The sequence below is a fragment of the Cucurbita moschata genome, unplaced genomic scaffold (genome assembly GCF_002738365.1).
Source record: "Cucurbita moschata cultivar Rifu unplaced genomic scaffold, Cmos_1.0 Cmo_Scf00060, whole genome shotgun sequence".
Taxonomy (NCBI): domain Eukaryota; kingdom Viridiplantae; phylum Streptophyta; class Magnoliopsida; order Cucurbitales; family Cucurbitaceae; genus Cucurbita; species Cucurbita moschata.
The window spans coordinates 30,946-49,944 of NW_019268576.1; the positions used below are offsets into that span (position 1 = coordinate 30,946).

Sequence of the window (18,999 nt, forward strand, 5' to 3'; positions counted from 1 at the left end):
CCCCCCCCCCCCCCCTTCCTTCTTCTCCTCCTTCCCCTCGTGGTTAGGGTTTTCTTGTTCAGCCTTCCCTATGTTGCTCAAACCCCTTTCCCTTCCTGTTTAATTCTCAATCTCCACTGCTGTAGCGTTCTTCCATGGCTCCAATCACCTTTTCTCTGGTACTATTCTACTCTCCCTGCTCTTTTCCTTTTCTTTTTCTTCCATGTATTCACCCTTTTGTCTTACAAATTTCGTTTAATTCTTTTCAATTTTCCGTCATCTATCTCTGCGTTTTCTGCTTAATTCCTGAATATTTGTGTACTCGATAACTGTTTGGGAGTTCGAATTTTTGTTCTACTGATTCCTTGCGCTGGAATTTTATTCGAAAATAATTTTACCTGATGTATTTAGATTTTCAGCTGCCTTCTTGTCCGATTCCGTCGGCCTTGGGTTAATATTTTGTTTCGTTCTACATTTGGATGTGGAAGTGGATGTTTGACTCCAGACCGATTGAATATGAGAAGGTAGCTCAAAATCTAAATACATCAAGGTGCAAGGGGATGCTTGACTCAAATTCCACTATGCTACTATTAATTACTTCACTTGTACGCGAGTTTCATGTTCAGGGACTCTAGTCAAGCATCAGTCATTTATCTAGACGCTTAGTCAACTGAATAGTGCCTCTTTTTTAACGACTTACTACTGCCCTCTCCCCGTAACTGCTGCTAACCTTCGCTTGTAAGGTTTTAGAAGAAGTCATTCATCTGAGTTTCTCTGTTGTTAGCCATCGGGGAAGTCATTTGTTTTCATTCTACTATATATTTAATGTTAATAGGAATATTTGCTTTGTCCTTTTTAGATCTTCCTTTGAAACTAGCATCGTTGGAGTCGATCAGATTCTTGATTGTATGCTTTTCACCAATTTTGTAATTGAATTGCTCGGTAACCTTGTTGCTTCGTTGTTATTATATTCTGGAATAGAAATGCTTGATATTTTTCCTTTTCTGCTTATCTTTAATATAGTATGCCCGAACACATCTATTTTATTTTCTTTTGTTCTTTTTTTGTGCCTTGCATTGGATTCAGACGTTCCTTAGATTTGCTGAATCTCAAATTCAGTTTTGAGGCATTCAATTAAGCAATATTTGATAGATCTGTTTCTCGAGCAAGCGAAAACATGTACAATGAAGGAGCCACCCCTGAATTTATTTTTGATCAGGGCGTTTATTACCCTACTGCTGCCAATTATGGTTATTACTGTACAGGTAATATTCGTGAATATATGATGTAGCAATTTAGATGATGCTATGATGACTCACATATGTGTCTTTATTGTTGAAGGATTTGAATCACCTGGCGAATGGGAGGATCATTCTCGGATTTTTGGTTTAGATGGTCCAGATATCCATTACACAGTGAGTAATAGATATCTGTATTTTATATTTTCTTGCTTAGCCATAACTTCATTTTTTTTTTCTGATGGTCCTTATTATCTCTTGATTTAGGGTGCTCAAAATGAGAATTCATCTTATGTATATTACACGCCAAGCTATGGATATGCACAGTCTCAATACAACCCGTATAATCCTTACATACATAGTGCTGTGATGGGACCAGATGGTCCATATATAGGGGCCCAACAGTTTTACACCATTCCTTCTTATGAAAGCTCTGTTTCTTCACCTGCCTATGTCCCTGTTATCGTTCAGCCAGATACTGCCCCCAATAGTTCCAATGAATTGATTGATCCTTCAATTAATAGATCTAATGGAAATGGAAGAATGCATAAAAATGAGAGTTCTGGAAACTTTTCTAGGAACGCCACCAATCCTACTTTAGGCCAGAGAAATTCCTTGGACAGGTTATCAGAAGTGCCAAGAGCTAATGTTGGTCCAAGTAAGCAAAGTGCAACACTTGGTAGCATTTCTGCTGGTAGTCATGCTGGGTCAATTTCATCACGTGTTTATCAGGTAAATTTAATTGTTTTTCCTGTATTGAAGGTCACTTGTGTCTACTTGGAGGGAATTTTCATGATCTACGTCTCTTCTTATAGTTGGATTTGTTTATTGTCGCTATTAAATGTGATTGAGATTATCTATTCAATTAGTTTTCCATATTAGGTGTTATGCGCACATGCAAGTTTCCTTTCACTTTCAGTGGCTAATGGAACTTTTTTGGATTTTTGATCTGTGCTTACAGGGTAGAGGTGCTTATGGTTCAATTCATCCAGTGGATGACATATCAAATGGAAAGGTTGTTTCTCAACATAGTCAATTGAGAGTTTCTCATCCTATCAATAATGGCTTTTCTGACTTTCGATCAAGTGCTCATGGAGAGGCTGCAATCACAAAATTTCAGCCTAAGGTTCAAGTTGGTAGAGTTTTGGGTAGTGCAAATGCTAGTCCAGATGCGTTAAGTGAGCAAAATCGAGGTCCTAGAATCAGCAGATCTAAAACCCAACTGGTTCTGAAGGCCTACACAACCAAGGCTGGAGATGGTAATGCAGATGGAAACATTATTATCTACACAGATCAGTATAATAAGGATGACTTTCCTGTTGAATACATGGATGCGAAGTTTTTTGTAATTAAATCTTACAGTGAGGATGATGTTCACAAGAGCATTAAGTATAATGTTTGGTCCTCCACTCCTAATGGGAATAAGAAACTGAATATTGCATACGAAGATGCTCAGAGAATAGTTTTAGCGAAATCAAGAAGCTGTCCTGTATTCCTCTTCTTCTCTGTAAGTTGATTTTTTTTCTTTTAGATTTTGTGATATTAGATATGTTTTTCCTTTCAGGTTGTTGATTTAATATTTTGGTATATAGGTCAATGCAAGTGGTCAGTTCTGTGGTGTCGCAGAGATGATTGGCCCTGTGGACTTCAACAGGGATATGGATTTTTGGCAGCAGGATAAATGGAGTGGAAGCTTCCCTGTTAAATGGCACATTATCAAAGATGTGCCGAACAACAACTTTAGGCATGTCATTTTGGAGAACAATGAAAATAAACCTGTTACTAATAGCAGAGACACGCAAGAAGTAAGTAGCTTTGTTATTTTCTATTCAGTCCAGTAATATCTTTATTCGTAAAAAATATCTTTTTGATTAGTTCTGTGGCGTATCATCCACTTTCTTGTGTTCTTCTGTTTGGGAGTGATTTGGATATCTTGTGGTGTTAGGTTGCATTTGCTTTCCTAGGTCTTATGGATTGAATGATCTTCGTGCCTTGTAGATGTGATACTGTTAAATTGTTTATGGCAAGCATAGCCTCGCTACTCAGTGTTCTTTCTTTTATGTAGGACTATTGGTCGATGTAAATTAAGTTTATTACATTTTGTGTATTTCTTGTTCAATGTTTAAAGTTGATCACTTTACAATCTTGTGAGTAGCAACTAAGTGCCAATGTTTGGCTAGTTCGATTGCGTGTTCCTTCCTTGAAAATTTGATTTGTTTTGGCGTCATCATACTTTCACTTTTTTTTGTAGCTAAAAGCAATTTAGTCAGACTGGCAGAAAATGAAATTGATTTTTACGGTTCTAACCTCTTCGAATTATATTTTCTTTTGCAGTTACCATTTATAAAAGGTCTGGAGATGATAAAATTATTCAAGAATCATACATTAAAGACCTCTTTACTTGACGACTTCATTTATTATGAAAACCGTCAGAAGATCATGCAGGAAGAGAAAGCGAGGTTGGTTGTTAGAAGGCTGGAGCGTCCATATTTTGTACCTGCATTAGATCAAACCCGCCAGCTAAATTGTGTTGTTGAGCAACCTTTGAGAGAGGATAAAAATCTTAACAAGGCCAACGATGGTGCGAGGGGGTCGGAAAGGAATGCAACCTCGAGAGCTGAGCAAGTCTATTCAAATCCTGGTACTGTGGCAGTGAAGGAAAGTCCCAAGCTCGACGGTGAAGAAAAAGCTGATGTTACATCGACTTTGAGGATGGAATCACTTGAACTTGGCGGGAAAGTGGTTGAAAAGACTTCAGGAGGAGGAGCTACACCAGCTGCTGCAAGTGATACAAATTCCAAACCTACTGAAGTTATGACTGTAGGTTCGATGCCAATCAAAGTTAATGGATATAATACTGAAACTCGTGGTGTTTTGACGGTGGGAACGATTCCGCTCGATCCTAAAGCTCTGCAGCTTGACAACAAATGATGGAAATAGTCGAAACATATACTTGAAAAATTGGGAGCAGTCAGAAATTCTCAGAAATGAGTCTTTTGCTTTACTGGCTTTGAAGATGTTCTTTGGGATTTCTTCGTTATCGCAGCTGTCTTCGTTTATTTGATCAATGTTCTGGTGTAGTGGGTGGTTTTTTTTTTTTTTTTGTTGTTGGGTTTCTTGTGCCAGGTTGATTTTTAAATCAATTGAAAAATAACAAATGTATTATCAGTTGTTTCATCATTTACCCATCCAACGAAAACGTAATGTGCAGCAAAGTTGTTTTGAAATTGAACTACTGGAGAAAGTTGTAAATTATTTTCTATAGTTTTAAAAGTTAAGCATTTTTAAGTCTCCAATTTGATAAAATATTATAAAAATTTATTGGCGAACTCAATACAGTTCTGTTAGAAGTCATTAATGGACCTAGTATATCGTTCTATCAAATAATAGATATAAAATTTTAGCTTACTCCAGTGTTCTTTTTATTTAATATAATAAGTCCAAATTATATTTAATCTCTCAAGGAGAAGTGTAGATGTTAGACTAACTTACCTAGAGTCATGATTGCACCTTTTTTTTTCTATTGTGTGGCGCATTGATCTTAACACGTTTATGGTAAGCTTCATTCAAATAAACACAGCTCATGGGAATTCTAAGCTTGTTCGCCTACACAGGTGCCCGTGCATGCATGTTCAATTGTCTGCAGCTCCTTACACTAGGTCAAGTCATTCGGCTCAACCTTACCTCTACTTCTGGTCAAAGTCTCTCGTGTGCAACATTGCATCTCAGTCCTCATATTGGTTTCCAACAACACGACTCATACATCATGATGCAATCTCATGTTTCAAGACAGCTAGGCATCTTAGCTTGCTCAAACATGTCTAGTAGAACTGACCCATGTGTCACTCATCTAATCGGGACATCCTAATATCCATCCATCTAGGTTTTCATCGGGGCATGAACCCTCCCATCTCCATGTCGTATCATTTATGGACTCCTTACCAGATAGCGGGTGCATGTACCAACCTTTGACAGATGGATTGGGGCACAATGTCGAAACACTTGTGTTGTCTGACACTATCCTTTAAATACTCATTTCAAAGGAAGACACTCAAGACGCTCACCCACACTGTGACACACATGTGTGCGCACGCAGTAGCTCGCTTGGGCCATAGGGCCTAAGGGTAGTTGAGAGTTAATACCATCCCTTAAAGTACATTTTGAGACATTTTTTTGTATAGTAAGAGTAGACATGATTTTGGCAAATGATCATACTGTGCCGTGGAGCGTCTGTCTTGTCTTGACCCTTGCATGGCTAGTTGGACGTCATCTCGTGTTGCCACCTTATCATGTTTGCATGTAAGGGTCACAACCTACCCTCTTTACAATATGATTGTGATATCTAGCAATCACATTTGGCTCAAACAAAACTAGGATGAATATTAGATCAATATTGAAGAATAACTATGTGCCTCAATTTTCATTTGTACAACCGATAATTCAACTTTTATATAAATGTAGATTTAATTGATCTTTTTAATTAAACACTGCAGTAAAACTGATACAAAATTAAAGAAGTAATTAAATTTAGCATTGGGAGCATGACATGGAATTAGTCGTGGAACTTGTGGACCGGACTCTTCCAGATGAGACCACGTGTCAATCACGGGAAACAGTGAAGGGTTTATCAGAAGGGCGCACTCTGACTTGATTACGCACTGCCGCATTGAATCTTAGGGTCGCAAAGCTTCGATTTTTGGTCCTCCGTCCCCTGTGCCTGTGTCTGTTCTGTGCTTGGCTTTAACCCTTTAAGCCCCAAAACCAAATTGCGGCTTCTTCGATTCTCCTTCTTTCTCTACATTTTCCCTTTACAGCTCCGCTTCAGGTTCATCCCCTCACTTGTTCTTCTTATTTTGGTTTCTTGAATTGTTCTGCTCTTCTTCGACATTGTTGATTGACGAACGGAGTGTTGGGAGATATATTTTAAGTCCAACTGTACTCAACTTCTAGCTACTTCTTTTAATTGGTTGTGTGTAAAATTTGATGCGTGACTTCTATTTAACCTGTGTCTGGGCTCATTTCAATCTAACTTTCCTCTGCATGTAACTTATTTTCATCGCTTGAGTGATCTATTTATTATTGATTTTTGGGCTTTGATTGATTAGAATGTAGGTTGTATGGATAAAATATTTTCAAATTTATGGTATGCGAGGTTCTTGTTGTACTTGGAAGAGTAACTGCTATGATTCATGGTATTTGGTGAATGAAGATCGAGTACCGTGGGATGTAGGCTCCTTGCACAACACAAAGTTTTGACGAATTTCCACGCACTTGATTGAGTTGAATTCAAAAGGCAACTTGAAAAAATCTCATTTACTTATCTCCTAAACCACATATCATGAAGATATTTAAATTTGGTACCTTGGAAAAGAATGCCTTCTCTACTAGGATATCTGCCTTTGGACCTTGCAATTTGTGGGTTTAACAAGAGTATCCCTGGTTATCGAAGAATTTGGAAAGGGAAGTATCCAAAAATGGTCAAGTTTTTATCTGGGAACTTAGCCTATCTTGCATTAATATCCACAATAAGCTACAAAAATGATCTCCCTGGCTGTCTATCCCTCCAAACTGATATTCTTTATGTAAGAATGCTGGTGAATTGCAAAGAGGCCCATTTATCACTTGCACCTATGTTTTAGCTTTTTCTGGGTTGACATTGGCTGGCTTTGGTTGGTCCATTGCAGTGTCTCAGATCCTCACACACCGCTTGCCACTGTTCGTGTGAGATCTCACATTGGTTGGGGAGGAGAACGAAACACCCTCTATAAGAGTGTGAAAACCTCTCCCTAGCAGATGTGTTTTAAAGCCTTGAGGAGAAGCTCGAAAGGGAAAGCCCAAAGAGGACAATATCTGCTAGCAGTGGGCCAGGGCCGTTACATTTGGTATCAAAACCAGACACCGGGCGATGTGCCAGCGAGGAGGCTGTTCCCTGAAGGGGGTAGACACGAGGCGGTGTGCCAATAAGGATGCTGTGCCCCAAAGGGGGTGGATTTGGTGGGGGGTCCCACATTGATTGGAGAAAGGAACAAGTGCCAGCGAGGACGCTGGGCCCTGAAGGGGGTGGATTGTGAGATCCCACATCGGTTGGGGAGGAGAATGAAACACTTTTTATAAGGGTGTGAAAGCCTCTTCCTAACAGACGCATTTTAAAAGCCTTGAAGGGAAGTCCGAAAGGGAAAGCTGGTGGGCCTGGGCCATTACCGTTCGTGTTGATCACCTTTTCAAAGGGGAAAAGGAAATTTTATGGTTAGACTTTACCGGAGCCTTATTATGGTCTATATGGAGTGAATGAAAAATGCTTTGACAGTTTTTTTAATCTTTGTCTTCTTTTATAGCCCATTGGAAGAATTATTTGTGATTAATTTTGCAGAGGGTTGTCATCCTCTTTTTTGTAATTTCATCTCATCCATAAAATATTTCTTATTGAAAAAAATAGAAGATGAAAAGAATAAAAAGACTGTACATATAATTTAAAATTTCAGTTCCCATGTGATTTGATGCAGAATGTCATATTAGAATAAATGATGATTGTGAATGGTGATTACTGATAATTAATGCATCTAACCATTCTAGACCTTGAGAGCTAGAGAGTGGCATGGCTCTAGCCAGAACAAAGAGCAGTTGACATGCTGCTTTTGAGGTTATGGTCTAAACATTGTTCAATTTTTTGACTATCCGAACAAATTGTTGTTTACAGAGCCACAGAAAACTCAGCTTACTCTCCTGAAGGTGAAGTTTAAAGCTACCTCAGCCCTAGTCCTAGCAACCACTACTTCAAAACTTTATGGTATTTACACTAATGAGATACTATGCTGAATCATTGGAAACTTAAATGCATGTGCATCAACATAAAGGCGCTCTTATTTCTGTTCCTTAGGCCAGCAATAAGCCTATTGTACCAAAGGAAGAGGTCTTGGATTTCAGGTTGCCACCTGATGGGCTGTACTCAAGGCATGTCGGGGTACGTACAAGTTATAACTCTAACCTTATTGTTAAAATAAATTGCCGAAGTATCTATACGAGGTCTTCACACTTGTGTTTACAATATATCAATTTCTGTTATTGTTATTTTGGACCTACCATCCGTTTGGAAAAAAAGAAAAAATACAAGTTTCATTGTGAAAAGTAAGATGTTATTGCCTAGGAGTATGGATTGAATATTTGGAGTATGGCATTTATTATATTTCCTAGTGTGGAAAAAGTTAAAAGTAACGGATTTGCTCAAATTTTCAGTTCTTATAAATTTCAGGACAGTGGTGCAAGCTCATCTGGAAACAATATAAGAACTTTCTTTGTAGATATGGGGTTCCTGCCATCTCTTGTTGATAAGGTGATCGAAGAAAAAGGTACATTTATTCCTTTTAATTTTTAGGATACAATGCGTTCTTCATGAATGAGGGCACTGAATTATGTTATTTACCTTTTCTCTTTAGAAAACTGAGAAGAGAGAACCTTATCCTTTAAAGTTGATCTTAGGAATTGTCTCCATCACAAGGAAAAGTTTCATTAGAAATGTAATTATAACCTTGAAATGTCCAATTTGTATAGAATATCCTAATAATCGCCGCTAATATTGTGTCTCATCTTAAATCCAGGTGAAGATGATGTAGAATTGCTATTAAATACCCTGACTACATTTTCGGTAAGTAGCCCAGATAGCCTGCCTGCGTGCCTGTCTTATCGTAAAAAGAATAATGGTCTTATTGAAATTTCCAGTCTTAATAAACCGGTTTTGACTGCCAGCATTGTAATCAATTGTTGCTGTTGTTAACAACAACTTATATTTGTCAACTTTTTGTGGTTACTGGTTTTATGTCTTAGCAATAAAGCTTCATTGGAAAAGTGAATGAGTTGCTTTAATTGACTAGGCAGAACAAAAATCACTTCCTGAGTCAACAGGTTCTCTTCACAGTGTACGAAGTGATAAAAAGGGGACTAATTCTATTGCTGCATTCTGTTATAAGCAGGTATGCTTTCGTCGTTGAAGTGTTGTAAATTTTCATTTTTGACCTTGATATATAAAGCTGCCTTTGGATTGGCTGGACAGCCACAGGGTGTACCATAAAAAATTAAAAGAAAAATCTGTTGCATTTGGCTCTTCTCTCGTTTAGAAATTAACTATATTTGAATTGTATGCTTTGGAAGTTCATGTAATTTATTTATTGTAATAGGCTGGCCGGACATCAAAACCCGAATCATCAGATTCTCTAGATAGCTTATTTGATGACAAGGAGGATGCAAGCAATGAAATCTCTTCAGTTGTTATACCGAAGGAGGTAACCTAATTCCCACTCCCACGTGGAATTCAATGGATTAAATAGGACAAGAGGATCAAAATATCTTCTTCCTTCATAGATTACTATTTCTTCTTCTCTTGTTTATGTGTGTGTGCATGTGTGCACGTGTGTAAGCGTTTGTTTTTCAGTATAGAAGCTTCAAGTAATTTCTTTTACCGCCCAGCTTATCGTGTCCATTGCAGGAGGCTGATGATGATTATATTAGTACACATACCAATAAAGCTTCCTTATTAATGATGAACTTCAGTGTTGATGAAGTAAACTTTGCAATTGATAAGCTTGGTTAGTACATTTCTGGAATAGTGAACTTGATTGAAGTTTTGCCCAATATTTATGCAGCCATGAGGATTTATTATAACTCATTTTCAGGTGGAGATGCTCCCATTAACGAGTTGGTGGATTTTATCGTCGCCGCACAGATTGCTGAAAACTTGGAGAAGGAAACAGATGAAACAATCTGTAGAAATGAATTGAAAACGGAGGTTTGTTTTTCATAATTCAAGTTCATATGTCAATCTTATTTTAGTAGTGTTGTATGTTTACTTCAGCACGAGTTGACCAAGTTGATTACCATTTTACATTATCCAACTTTTCTTAGTCGGTCTACTTTTCGTATTGTGCTCACCATATATAGTACTGGCATAATGCCTAGTCTTGTATTTGTTGTTATTGATGTTAGTCTAAAATGTTCCTCAGGAAAATGATGAAACCTTGTTTGTGACTATGGAGAAAACACTTCGCTTGCTTGAAATGGGTTTCTCTGAGAATGAGGTTTCTTTGGCAATTGAGAAGTTCGGTAAGCAAACCGCTCCTAACTCCTATTAGCGGCCGACATAGAAAGGGATTAGTGTAGTCATCTCATTGTCTAATCATTATAAAATTTTTGTTTTACCGATTGGTTTATTCTGCTCTAGGAGGCTAATTTTTTATCCAATTTCATCTTTAATTTGGTGTGAGAACTTCTTTAAGCTTTCTCATGGGTAATGTGGAGCCATTAACTAGCATCGATCCTTCAGGTTCGGACACTCAAGTTTCAGAACTTGCTGATTCCATTGTTACGGGTCGAATAGCTGGTAACTACCCTGGGAATGATAAGGTTCTTACACTTGAACTTTGCTCGTCGAACTATTTGTACTAAGCCTTGTTATGTGTTCACATCAATTGTCCAAAATTATTCAAATACTTGCACCTTTTCTTTTTCTAGGAAATAAAATTTACACTAATGGATTAAAGAAGACAAATGCATCCTCTCAACTCTATCCCAAACTTTGTTGACCTCTTCAGCATCCCAACATGAGTCAAACACCATACATTTCCCAAGAGCTTGCAATGAGTACCAAACTTTAGAAAGAAGATATTTGATTGACTTTTTAAAAAAAATATATATTGTTCCTTCCCTATAAAAAAATCGAAACCTCAAGTCGATGCCACACCTTTCTAAAATAGCGTTTGTTAACTTTGTTTGAATTCAATAATTCTATTCAACACTTTGATAAAATATTATTGGGGAGAATCTGCTAGTAGAGACCAACTTTTTTATCTTAATTTTTTTTGGATTCTATGTTCTTGTGCCCCTTCTTTTGTGATTGATTCTTGTATTTTGTTGTCAAGCATCTGGTACTACCAACGTCTATTTATTTTATTTTCATGGCTTTGTGCAGTGTTCCTCGAACTCATTCTATATTGGTGGTTTACATAATCCAAAAGTTAAAGCTGAGGATTCGAGTTCTGCTGGCGTCTCTCTCACAAGGAATGTTAACGTTGAGGAAATATTGAAGGGGAAAAGGCCGAAAGAAGAATATATGGATGACCTTCCAAATCCGATTCCTCGTTTCGATGCTAAACACAAAGGGAAACGGCCAAAGCCAGAATATGCCGATGACGACTTGAGTTCTCTCTACAGTCCTGAATGGTTGGAAGCAAAAGTAAATCCAAAAAACGTCGGACTTGAGATGCCCACATCTTCAGAACTAAATCTCTCAAGAAGTCTTGATAAGATGGTGGCTAGACCTCCATCCCCACCTTCAAAGTTTAATCCTTGTAGAAGTCTTGATAAGGTGGTGGCTAAACCTCCATTTTTCTTGTATGGAAATGTTTTGGATGTATCTCGTGATTCTTGGGGAAAAGTTTCCAAGTTCCTTTATACCATTGAGCCCGAATTTGTGGACACTCGGTCGTTCTCAGCATTGAGTAGAAGGGAAGGCTATGTGCACAATCTTCCATGTGAAAACAGGTCTCACATCCTCCCAAAGCCTGCAATGACTATCGAAGATGCTATACCACATACAAAGAAATGGTGGCCTTCCTGGGATACAAGGAAGCATTTGAGCTGCATCAATTCTGAAACTAGAGGAGTACCTCAGCTGTGTGAAAGGCTTACAAAGACGATGACCGATTCTCATGGTCAGCTCTCGTCTCAACAGCAGAGAGATATTCTTCATCATTGCATAGCTTTGAACCTTATCTGGGTTGGCCAGTTCAAACTGGCTCCTTTAGAGCCTGAACAGTTGGAGTATGTGCTCGGGTACCCCGTAAATCACACTCAAGATGCTGAAAGTAGCTCAATGGAAAGGCTTCAAATACTCAAATATTGTTTTCAGATAGACACTTTGGGTTATCATCTCTCTGTTTTGAAGTCTATGTTCCCAGAAGGGTTGATTGTGTTGTCCATTTTCAGTGGAATTGGTGGGGCGGAAATTGCTTTGCTCCGTCTTGGCATTCATCTGAAAGTTGTGATATCAGTCGAGAGTTCGGCAGCAAAGAGGAGGATTTTGCAGAAGTGGTGGCGCAGTAGTGGACAAACTGGGGAGCTGGAGCTGATAGAGGACATACAGAAACTAACAAGCAACAAGATTCACAATTTGATTAAGAAATATGGCGGTTTTGATTTGGTCGTTTGTCAGAATCCTTGTTCTCGTTCTTTGTCGTCTTCAAAACTGAGCAAAGACACCGAAGGTATAGCAAGTTTCGATTTCTCTATATTCTACGAGTTTGTTCGTGTTCTTCAGGGTGTAAGGAACACCATGGAAAGAAAGAAGTGACAATGTTCACTTCATCTGCTTGTTCTGTCTGATAATATGAAATTCACAGCTCAATGTCGAAACTATATTATATTGTAATATTGCCTTGACTCACTCTTGTGCTTGTTGATTACACATCCTACTGCTCTAACATGAGACATAAAGGTGCATATGGTTGTATAAATTACTCAAGGTATATAGTAGACGGCCAAAAAGAGAGGGCATCATCTATATTCTACCGTCTACAATAGGGCATCACATCGCTCAATGTGGGAGGATTAAAAATGAACCCAGAAAGGGATGGAGTTGGAGCCTAAGCGACAATAATCAATACCCAGATACAGAAAATGGCACTTGGCTGGTGTGCTATGGTGGCTGTATACGGTATTATTATTGTACTTCAGCAGCTATATTCATAGGTCTCTGCGACATTCTGAGGTGCTCCTTCTTGCAAGCAATCAATGGGAGGAATGGTCAAAGTCTCCTGAATCCCAAATGCATTCCAACAGAAAGGATCTTCCACCAATTCACCCTCATGTGGTAGCAATTCTACTTCAGACATTGTAATATTTGTGCAGGCCACTGTGTCGCTGCACGCGAAGTGAATTGGAGTGTTCCTAACGTCGTAAGTTCCTTTGATGTTCTTGTACAAGACTTGGTTCACAAACACAGCCGATGTCTGGTTACGACAATCCTTGGACAAGCAGTAGTACTGGTCAACTATGATGCAGTTTCTAACATTCTCCATCTGTATGTTTTCGAATAAGATGTCGCTCACTGTACCAGACCCTCCTTGCCATGTCTTTATCCTCACTCCATTGTCGGATTCCCTAATCACTGCATTTCTCACTGTTATGTTGGAAACGCATGCCTGTGAATTGTGGACTCCCAGACTCCCAATGCTGCTACATACAACAATGAATTATTCACTGCGTTGACTAGTGATAAACAAATAAATGGAGATTGCAATCGACGTTGTTTGTACCTGATTCCATGACTCGGCCCACAAGTGACGCCTTCAATGTCTACGTTGGCACAGCCGGGCCCGATTGAAATGCAGTCATCACCTATGTTTCCAAATCATAGATCAGCCAAGATGTTGATAAAAATGAGTGGACAAGAACAATCAATTATTTCAGTTTCGTACCATTGCCTATCATGGAGTTGTATATTCCTACTCCTTTGGTATTCTCTATGTGGATTCCGTCAGTGTTGGGACTGAGCTTTGGGGAAGATATTGACAGCTTCTCTATCAGAACTCCTTCACACCCATCGAATTTCATATGGAACTGTGGACTGTTCTGAATTCTCAGTCCACTCACTGCCAAATTACTGCTCATGAAGAACCTTATTAACTGAAAACCCCAGATATCAGAACCAGTCAGCATGTTTTATTCATATAAGTTGGTTGAATTGGTGGGCAAAAAGGTGGGTTTCCTTCTTACCGCAGGGCTGTCACATGGTCCTGGCAGAGTCGACCCATTTGGACCCTAAAATAAAAAGGACAATTAAGCCTTGGATAGGAAGTTGAAACTGAAATAAACAGAGAAATTCAAGAGATATTAAGAGGACAATGTAGGTACCCTATGTGGTTTGCATGGCAACTCCCACCATTTTTGGCCATTCCCTTCGATGGTTCCAGTTCCAGTCAATGTCATTTGATCCAGCCTGTAAAACACGAGCCATTGCCTCGAACTGTCCGCCTTCGGCCACGACTCTGGTCCGTCCGGTGGCATCAGGGTTCCATCCACCTGATTTGTTGCATTAACAGGTTTACTTATAAGTGTTCCAACTTCAACACGAACAACAAGAGATTCAAATTCTAAAAAAATGTGGCTGACCTTAAACACAAGTCCTGGTTTGCAAGGTCCTGAGAAGATAGTTGAAGTGATTTTAAAGCAACGATCAGAGGGAACTAAAAGAGTGGCAGATTCAACAGCACAGGCTGCTTTCCATGCTGCCCTGAAGGCAGCAGTGTCATCAGCACAACCATCTCCAACCGCCCCATAATTAGTGACATCAAAAACACAGTCAGAAGTGGTGTTTCCTGGATCATCAGGGTAGGGATCAGATGGCACTGAGGGAGCTGGGTCAGCTGGAGTTGAAGGAACCGAGTCTTCCGGTGGTGGTGAATAAACAGGGGATGGAAGAGAGGGCTGTTCATCAGGGTTCTGTTTCTTTTGTCCCTTGTGAAAATGGTATCTTCCTTGCACATTGCTCAAGTTCTCCGCCACCAAAATGGCCGTGATCCAAAGCATCACAGCAGGAACTCGATTGAACTCCATGGAACCCAAGTGAATTTGAAAAGAATGTAAGGCCAGAAAGTTAGCAGTGAGCAACAAGTGGCAAAAATGGAGAGGGATGGCAGGAGGAAAGAATGGGAAAGGAATGGAGGGAAAGGAATGGAGAGAAAGAGACTTGAGTTGTAAAGAACAAAGGTTAGAATGAAGTGGGGAAGCTGGGTGGACAGAAGCAGCTATATATGCATATGTATCTACATTTATTAATACTTTATAAGAGAAAGGAAAGAAGTAACGTGTAGAAAGAGAACACGTGTCGAGTTGAGAGAGAGAGAGAGAGAGAGAGAGATGAGCAGGATATTATAGTAAAAAGTAAAAAAGTGGAGGTGGTGGTTTGCATTGCAGCATTGAAAAGGTGAAATAGCAGAAGATGGGTTAAAATTGATATGGAACAGAATGGGAAGTAAAACCAATGGTCCATCTTGGTTTTGGTTAGTGGAAGGGAGAGAAAAGAAAGAGAAAAAGGTGCATCAGAGTTTATTAGTCTCGTGAACCTATGTTGTTGTGTAGCATATATATATATATATATTAGTATTATTATATGGAATTAAAATGGTTGAATGGTCACGGGCTGGATCCTTCTGTTCTTGTGGCTCTCCGCGCCCCATCTGTCCACTTTTCTCAAAAACATAAAAAAGGTAAGGAGAAAATTAAAGGAGGGTGAGAAGGGGTTGTGGTTTGGCATGGAGTGTCACGAGCTCTGTTTACAGTATAATAATTGGGATTTAAGCAATGGAGGAAGCAGGAATGGGTGGTGAGTTTAGAGTAAAGTAAAGATACAGTTTTGAGACTGGGAGTGGGGTGTGAGTTTGTGGCTTCCACCCATGACACCTAGGATTTCAACATCTACCCTCTCCCTCTCCCTCTCTCTGTAATAAACAAAATCACGTGCACAGAAAAGGGAGTCTGTGTTCATCTTTACTGCTCTAACTCCCCCTTTTAAGTGAGAATACACATTTTTTTTTTTTTTAAGAATATATTGAGGGTGGATCGAGAATCCAGTGAGATAGACTAGTTACAACATATATTCTTGATTGAGTGTGGATCGATAATTCAATGAGATAGGTTGGTTACAACATATATTCTTGATTTAATGTGGATCGTTAATTCAGTGAGATATGTTGGTTACGACATATATTCTTGATTGAGTGTGGATCGAGAATCCCGTGAGATAAGCTGGTTACGGCATATATTCTTGATTGAGTGAGATAGGTTGATTACGACATATACTCTTGATTGAGTGTGGATCGATAATTCAGTGAGATGGGCTGATTACGACATATATTCTTGACTGAGTGTGGATCGATAATTCAGTGAGATTGGCTGGTTACGGCATATATTCTTGACTGAGTGTGGATCGAGTATTCAGTGAGACAGGCTGGTTACGACATATATTCTTGATTGAGTGTGGATCAAGTATTCAGTGAGACAGGCTGGTTACGACATATATTCTTGATTGAGTGTGGATCGAGTATTCGGTGAGACAGGCTGGTTACGACATATATTCTTGATTGAGTGTGGATTGAGAATCCAGTGAGATAAACTAGTTACAACATATATTCTTGATTGAGCGTGGATAAAAAATCAGCCACTGAGATAATCAAGTTAAAGCATATATTCTTGCTTGAGTGTAGATTGAGAGCCCACTAAAAGTCGATGAGATCGGTTAGAACACATATTCTCACTTGAGTGCAGATCAAGAATCCATCAAAAGTAAATAAGATAAGCTAGATAAATCCTATATTCTCGTTGAATGTTTGAGATACTGCGGTTAAAACATATATTCTCGATTAAGTATCGATAGAGAATCCACCAAAAGTTGATGAAATTATATGATTAAAACATATATTCTCACTTGGACTGAGAAGAAGATTAGTCGGTTAAAACATACCTTCGTTAATAATTTTGATTCCAAAAATTAAATATTTTAATATTTTTAAAATAGAGGGAATAAGATTAGATTGGATTGAATCCTAACCTGATTAAATTGATTAAGAAAATATGAACGAGCAAATGAAATCGGTAAATTGGTTTGAGTGTTAAAAGTTATTAAAACGAAAAACAAAATGAATAAAGAAATTTAATTTGGAGTTGTTACATATACAAATTCCAAATATTTAATACATCCGGTTGAAACAAAAACCCTTTTCTTTTAGCTTGTGTTCTGATTCCTGCGTGCCTCATTTCAAGAATACTCGAGCCCTTTGCTGAGATCGGCAGTCACAAGATGGTAGCTGAAGCTGAGATCATGTGCACCAAAACCGTTCCTGTCATGAACCTCAACTATCATCTTCGCGTAGCCGAAGACCGCGATGTTCAGATCGATTTGCCGCATCCTTCTTCTTCACCTATCTTTCCCGAGGTTCGTTTTCCCACACTAATTTAATTCCCTCTCTTTTTTCACCCTACGGTTCTTTGTTTTTTTTTTTGTTTTTCTTTTTCCGTGTCTTTGAGTTCTTGTTTGTGGAGTACTTTGTGACTTTGTTTGGTATGCGGGGGCCGTTTCACGTTTATATCTTGTCGAAGGTATGCTTCTATTCATGCCTATCGGGATTGGTCCTTTGCTTTTGCCATAATTTGATTGCAAAAGCTCCGTTATCTTTTCTTATAATCTATTTTTTCTTTGGAATCAATGTGCCTTCATTACATTTAATTTTCATTTCTTATGTTAGGATAGGATTGGAAGCATAGCTGCAAACTTCCTTACGATCTTCTCCAATAAAATCGTATTTGGTTTAAATCATCTTGTTTTGGTTAATCTTATGCAAAAAAAAGGTTTGGAAAATAGAAGCAACTGATTTCAGACTAAAAGAAATTTGGGTCTAGAAATTTGAAAACATGGTTGAGGCTCAATGTACATTTTAGCTTCTATTTCTATAATTTCTCTAGTTTATTTATTTATTCCAATTGACAGTTTTTTTGTGAGCCCTCTTGGTGGAGTTGTGAACTTGTTACTCCTTTTGCAACTTTTTACTTGTTAACGAGCGGTTTATATGTTTTTTAAATTTACTTTTAAAGTTTTCACCGTTGCTTATCTGTATCTTATTTATTTTCTCTATATTTGGTGAATATAAAAGTTGTCACTCAGGTAATTATTATCCATATTTTATTTAGGATGTTAGATCACAAGAGGATAGGTAGGAGGATTCAAACCTACGACCTCTTAAATTAGAGATGACTTGCCTGCTTGTTATCTTCCCAACCTCTTCCATTAATACAAAAGCAAAACACACACGCCCAAGAGAGCTTCTTTAATTGTTTGAAAGCTGGTTACCAACTAGAAGTTTGTGTTGCTGTTTGGAAATCACTTTGCAAAAATGAAAAGTTTATTGCTCCTTATCTTCCTGAGATTAGTTCCTTTTAGTAGTTTTCTTTTATGTTCTAAACTTAAATGGCCTGAAAAATTTAAAAAGCAGAACCTAAGTTTTTATTTGAAGAGAAGACCCGTTCACTTGGCTTATTATTATTATTATTGAGAAGTAAGAGTTTTCTTGAATCCATGAAGAAAAATTACTTATCAACATTGAGCTTCTATTTTGATCGAAGGGCAAGGTTGATCTTGTACATTCTCCTTACACTGTTAATATTCTGGTCAGATCTTCATTTCCTCGATAAATACCCTTTCTATAATGTACCAGATTCTATCACAAGTTTGGGGACAAAAGGAGGACTATATAATAACAATACATAAAATGTAGATGTATGAGAAGAAATTGGAGGAATGAATGGCTAAGATTTAGAAGAGGGATCGAAAGAAGTTAAAAAGGAGAAATTCAAAGGAAGCGATGTCGTTGAAGATAGAGTTGCCTAGGAGGGAGAATTGTGAGTTGAGGACTATGTCTTAGAGGGCTCCAAATCAAAAGATTTTCTTTGGGAGATTACGAGTAAAGATGGAGGGAGCCTCCTTGTTTGTTGGGAGAAAACTTCAACAATATAGCATTTTGGGGGGTGGTTCCAGGCTTGAGACTGGTAGTTTCAGAATTAAAAACATGGCCCTCTTAATTTAGGTGCTTCACCCTAGTGGATATTCCCTTTTAGAAAATCAACTGTTAATAGAAATGGATTCTCAGTCAGAAAATTCAAGAAAAAAAAGGCCACGGTCCTTGGAGAAATATCATTAAGAATACGGGTTTTTTTTTTTTTTTTTTTTTTAGGCACTCTTGGG

At 38.3% G+C, this 18,999-nt stretch overlaps 4 protein-coding genes across 8 annotated transcripts in view; 3 read left to right on the plus strand and 1 right to left on the minus strand.

Annotated features, from left to right (window-relative positions):
* The first annotated feature begins 6 nt into the window (after positions 1–6).
* On the plus strand, positions 7–4,446 carry LOC111436874. Of its 2 annotated transcripts, XM_023074656.1 has the most exons (8): positions 7–158; positions 1,066–1,244; positions 1,321–1,394; positions 1,485–1,949; positions 2,179–2,232; positions 2,317–2,724; positions 2,810–3,022; positions 3,552–4,446. In XM_023074656.1, exons 2-8 carry the CDS (start codon positions 1,157–1,159, stop codon positions 4,146–4,148), a joined length of 1,899 nt encoding a protein of 632 aa, XP_022930424.1. In that variant the 5' UTR covers positions 7–158; positions 1,066–1,156; the 3' UTR covers positions 4,149–4,446. The 2 variants fall into 2 exon arrangements, with proteins under 2 accessions (XP_022930424.1, XP_022930423.1); XM_023074655.1 differs by having other exon boundaries at positions 2,179–2,724.
* Positions 4,447–5,900: 1,454 nt separating this feature from the next.
* LOC111436780 (probable inactive DNA (cytosine-5)-methyltransferase DRM3) lies at positions 5,901–12,648 on the plus strand. 3 transcript variants are annotated; one of them, XM_023074510.1, is made up of 12 exons: positions 5,901–6,042; positions 7,791–8,004; positions 8,095–8,178; positions 8,467–8,563; positions 8,813–8,859; positions 9,086–9,184; positions 9,389–9,493; positions 9,697–9,796; positions 9,884–9,996; positions 10,211–10,310; positions 10,531–10,610; positions 11,176–12,648. In XM_023074510.1, exons 2-12 carry the CDS (start codon positions 8,002–8,004, stop codon positions 12,553–12,555), a joined length of 2,208 nt encoding a protein of 735 aa, XP_022930278.1. In that variant the 5' UTR covers positions 5,901–6,042; positions 7,791–8,001; the 3' UTR covers positions 12,556–12,648. The 3 variants fall into 3 exon arrangements, with proteins under 3 accessions (XP_022930278.1, XP_022930277.1, XP_022930279.1); XM_023074509.1 differs by having other exon boundaries at positions 7,915–8,004; XM_023074511.1 differs by lacking the exon at positions 5,901–6,042 and adding an exon at positions 7,400–7,463 and having other exon boundaries at positions 7,915–8,004.
* Positions 12,649–12,689: 41 nt separating this feature from the next.
* LOC111436782 (polygalacturonase At1g48100-like) lies at positions 12,690–14,998 on the minus strand. The gene is made up of 6 exons (XM_023074512.1): positions 14,376–14,998; positions 14,118–14,285; positions 13,980–14,024; positions 13,682–13,889; positions 13,520–13,601; positions 12,690–13,436 (listed from the first exon to the last, which is right to left on the minus strand). The coding sequence occupies exons 1-6, from the start codon at positions 14,817–14,819 to the stop codon at positions 12,935–12,937; spliced, it is 1,449 nt and encodes a 482-aa protein (XP_022930280.1). The 5' UTR covers positions 14,820–14,998; the 3' UTR covers positions 12,690–12,934.
* A 1,887-nt stretch (positions 14,999–16,885) lies between these two features.
* The window catches only part of LOC111436783 (probable protein phosphatase 2C 49), a 6,019-nt gene continuing 3,905 nt past the window's right edge, over positions 16,886–18,999 (plus strand). Inside the window, exon 1 of one of the 2 annotated variants that reach the window (XM_023074513.1) lies at positions 16,886–17,196. In XM_023074513.1, the coding sequence (XP_022930281.1) occupies positions 17,062–17,196 (135 nt within the window). In that variant the 5' untranslated portion in view covers positions 16,886–17,061. Of the gene's footprint in view, positions 17,361–18,999 lie in introns of both variants that reach the window. The other variant, XM_023074514.1, reaches the window with a different exon arrangement.

What these genes read in the sequence shown, in the direction of transcription:
- LOC111436780 (XM_023074510.1), top strand. An exon ending in TGTACTCAAGGCATGTCGGG is followed by an intron (nt 8,179 to 8,466) that starts GTACGTACAAGT and finishes TATAAATTTCAG; the next exon opens with GACAGTGGTGCAAGCTCATC. An exon ending in ATACCCTGACTACATTTTCG is followed by an intron (nt 8,860 to 9,085) that starts GTAAGTAGCCCA and finishes TTAATTGACTAG; the next exon opens with GCAGAACAAAAATCACTTCC.
- LOC111436782 (XM_023074512.1), bottom strand. Translation starts at nt 14,819, where the DNA reads ATGGAGTTCAATCGAGTTCCTGCTGTGATGCTTTGGATCACGGCCATT. An exon ending in AACCAGGACTTGTGTTTAAG is followed by an intron (nt 14,286 to 14,375) that starts GTCAGCCACATT and finishes GCAACAAATCAG; the next exon opens with GTGGATGGAACCCTGATGCC. An exon ending in GGGCCGAGTCATGGAATCAG is followed by an intron (nt 13,437 to 13,519) that starts GTACAAACAACG and finishes TGTATGTAGCAG; the next exon opens with CATTGGGAGTCTGGGAGTCC.
- LOC111436874 (XM_023074655.1), top strand. Translation starts at nt 1,157, where the DNA reads ATGTACAATGAAGGAGCCACCCCTGAATTTATTTTTGATCAGGGCGTT. An exon ending in GTCCAGATATCCATTACACA is followed by an intron (nt 1,395 to 1,484) that starts GTGAGTAATAGA and finishes CTCTTGATTTAG; the next exon opens with GGTGCTCAAAATGAGAATTC. An exon ending in CTGTATTCCTCTTCTTCTCT is followed by an intron (nt 2,725 to 2,809) that starts GTAAGTTGATTT and finishes TTTGGTATATAG; the next exon opens with GTCAATGCAAGTGGTCAGTT.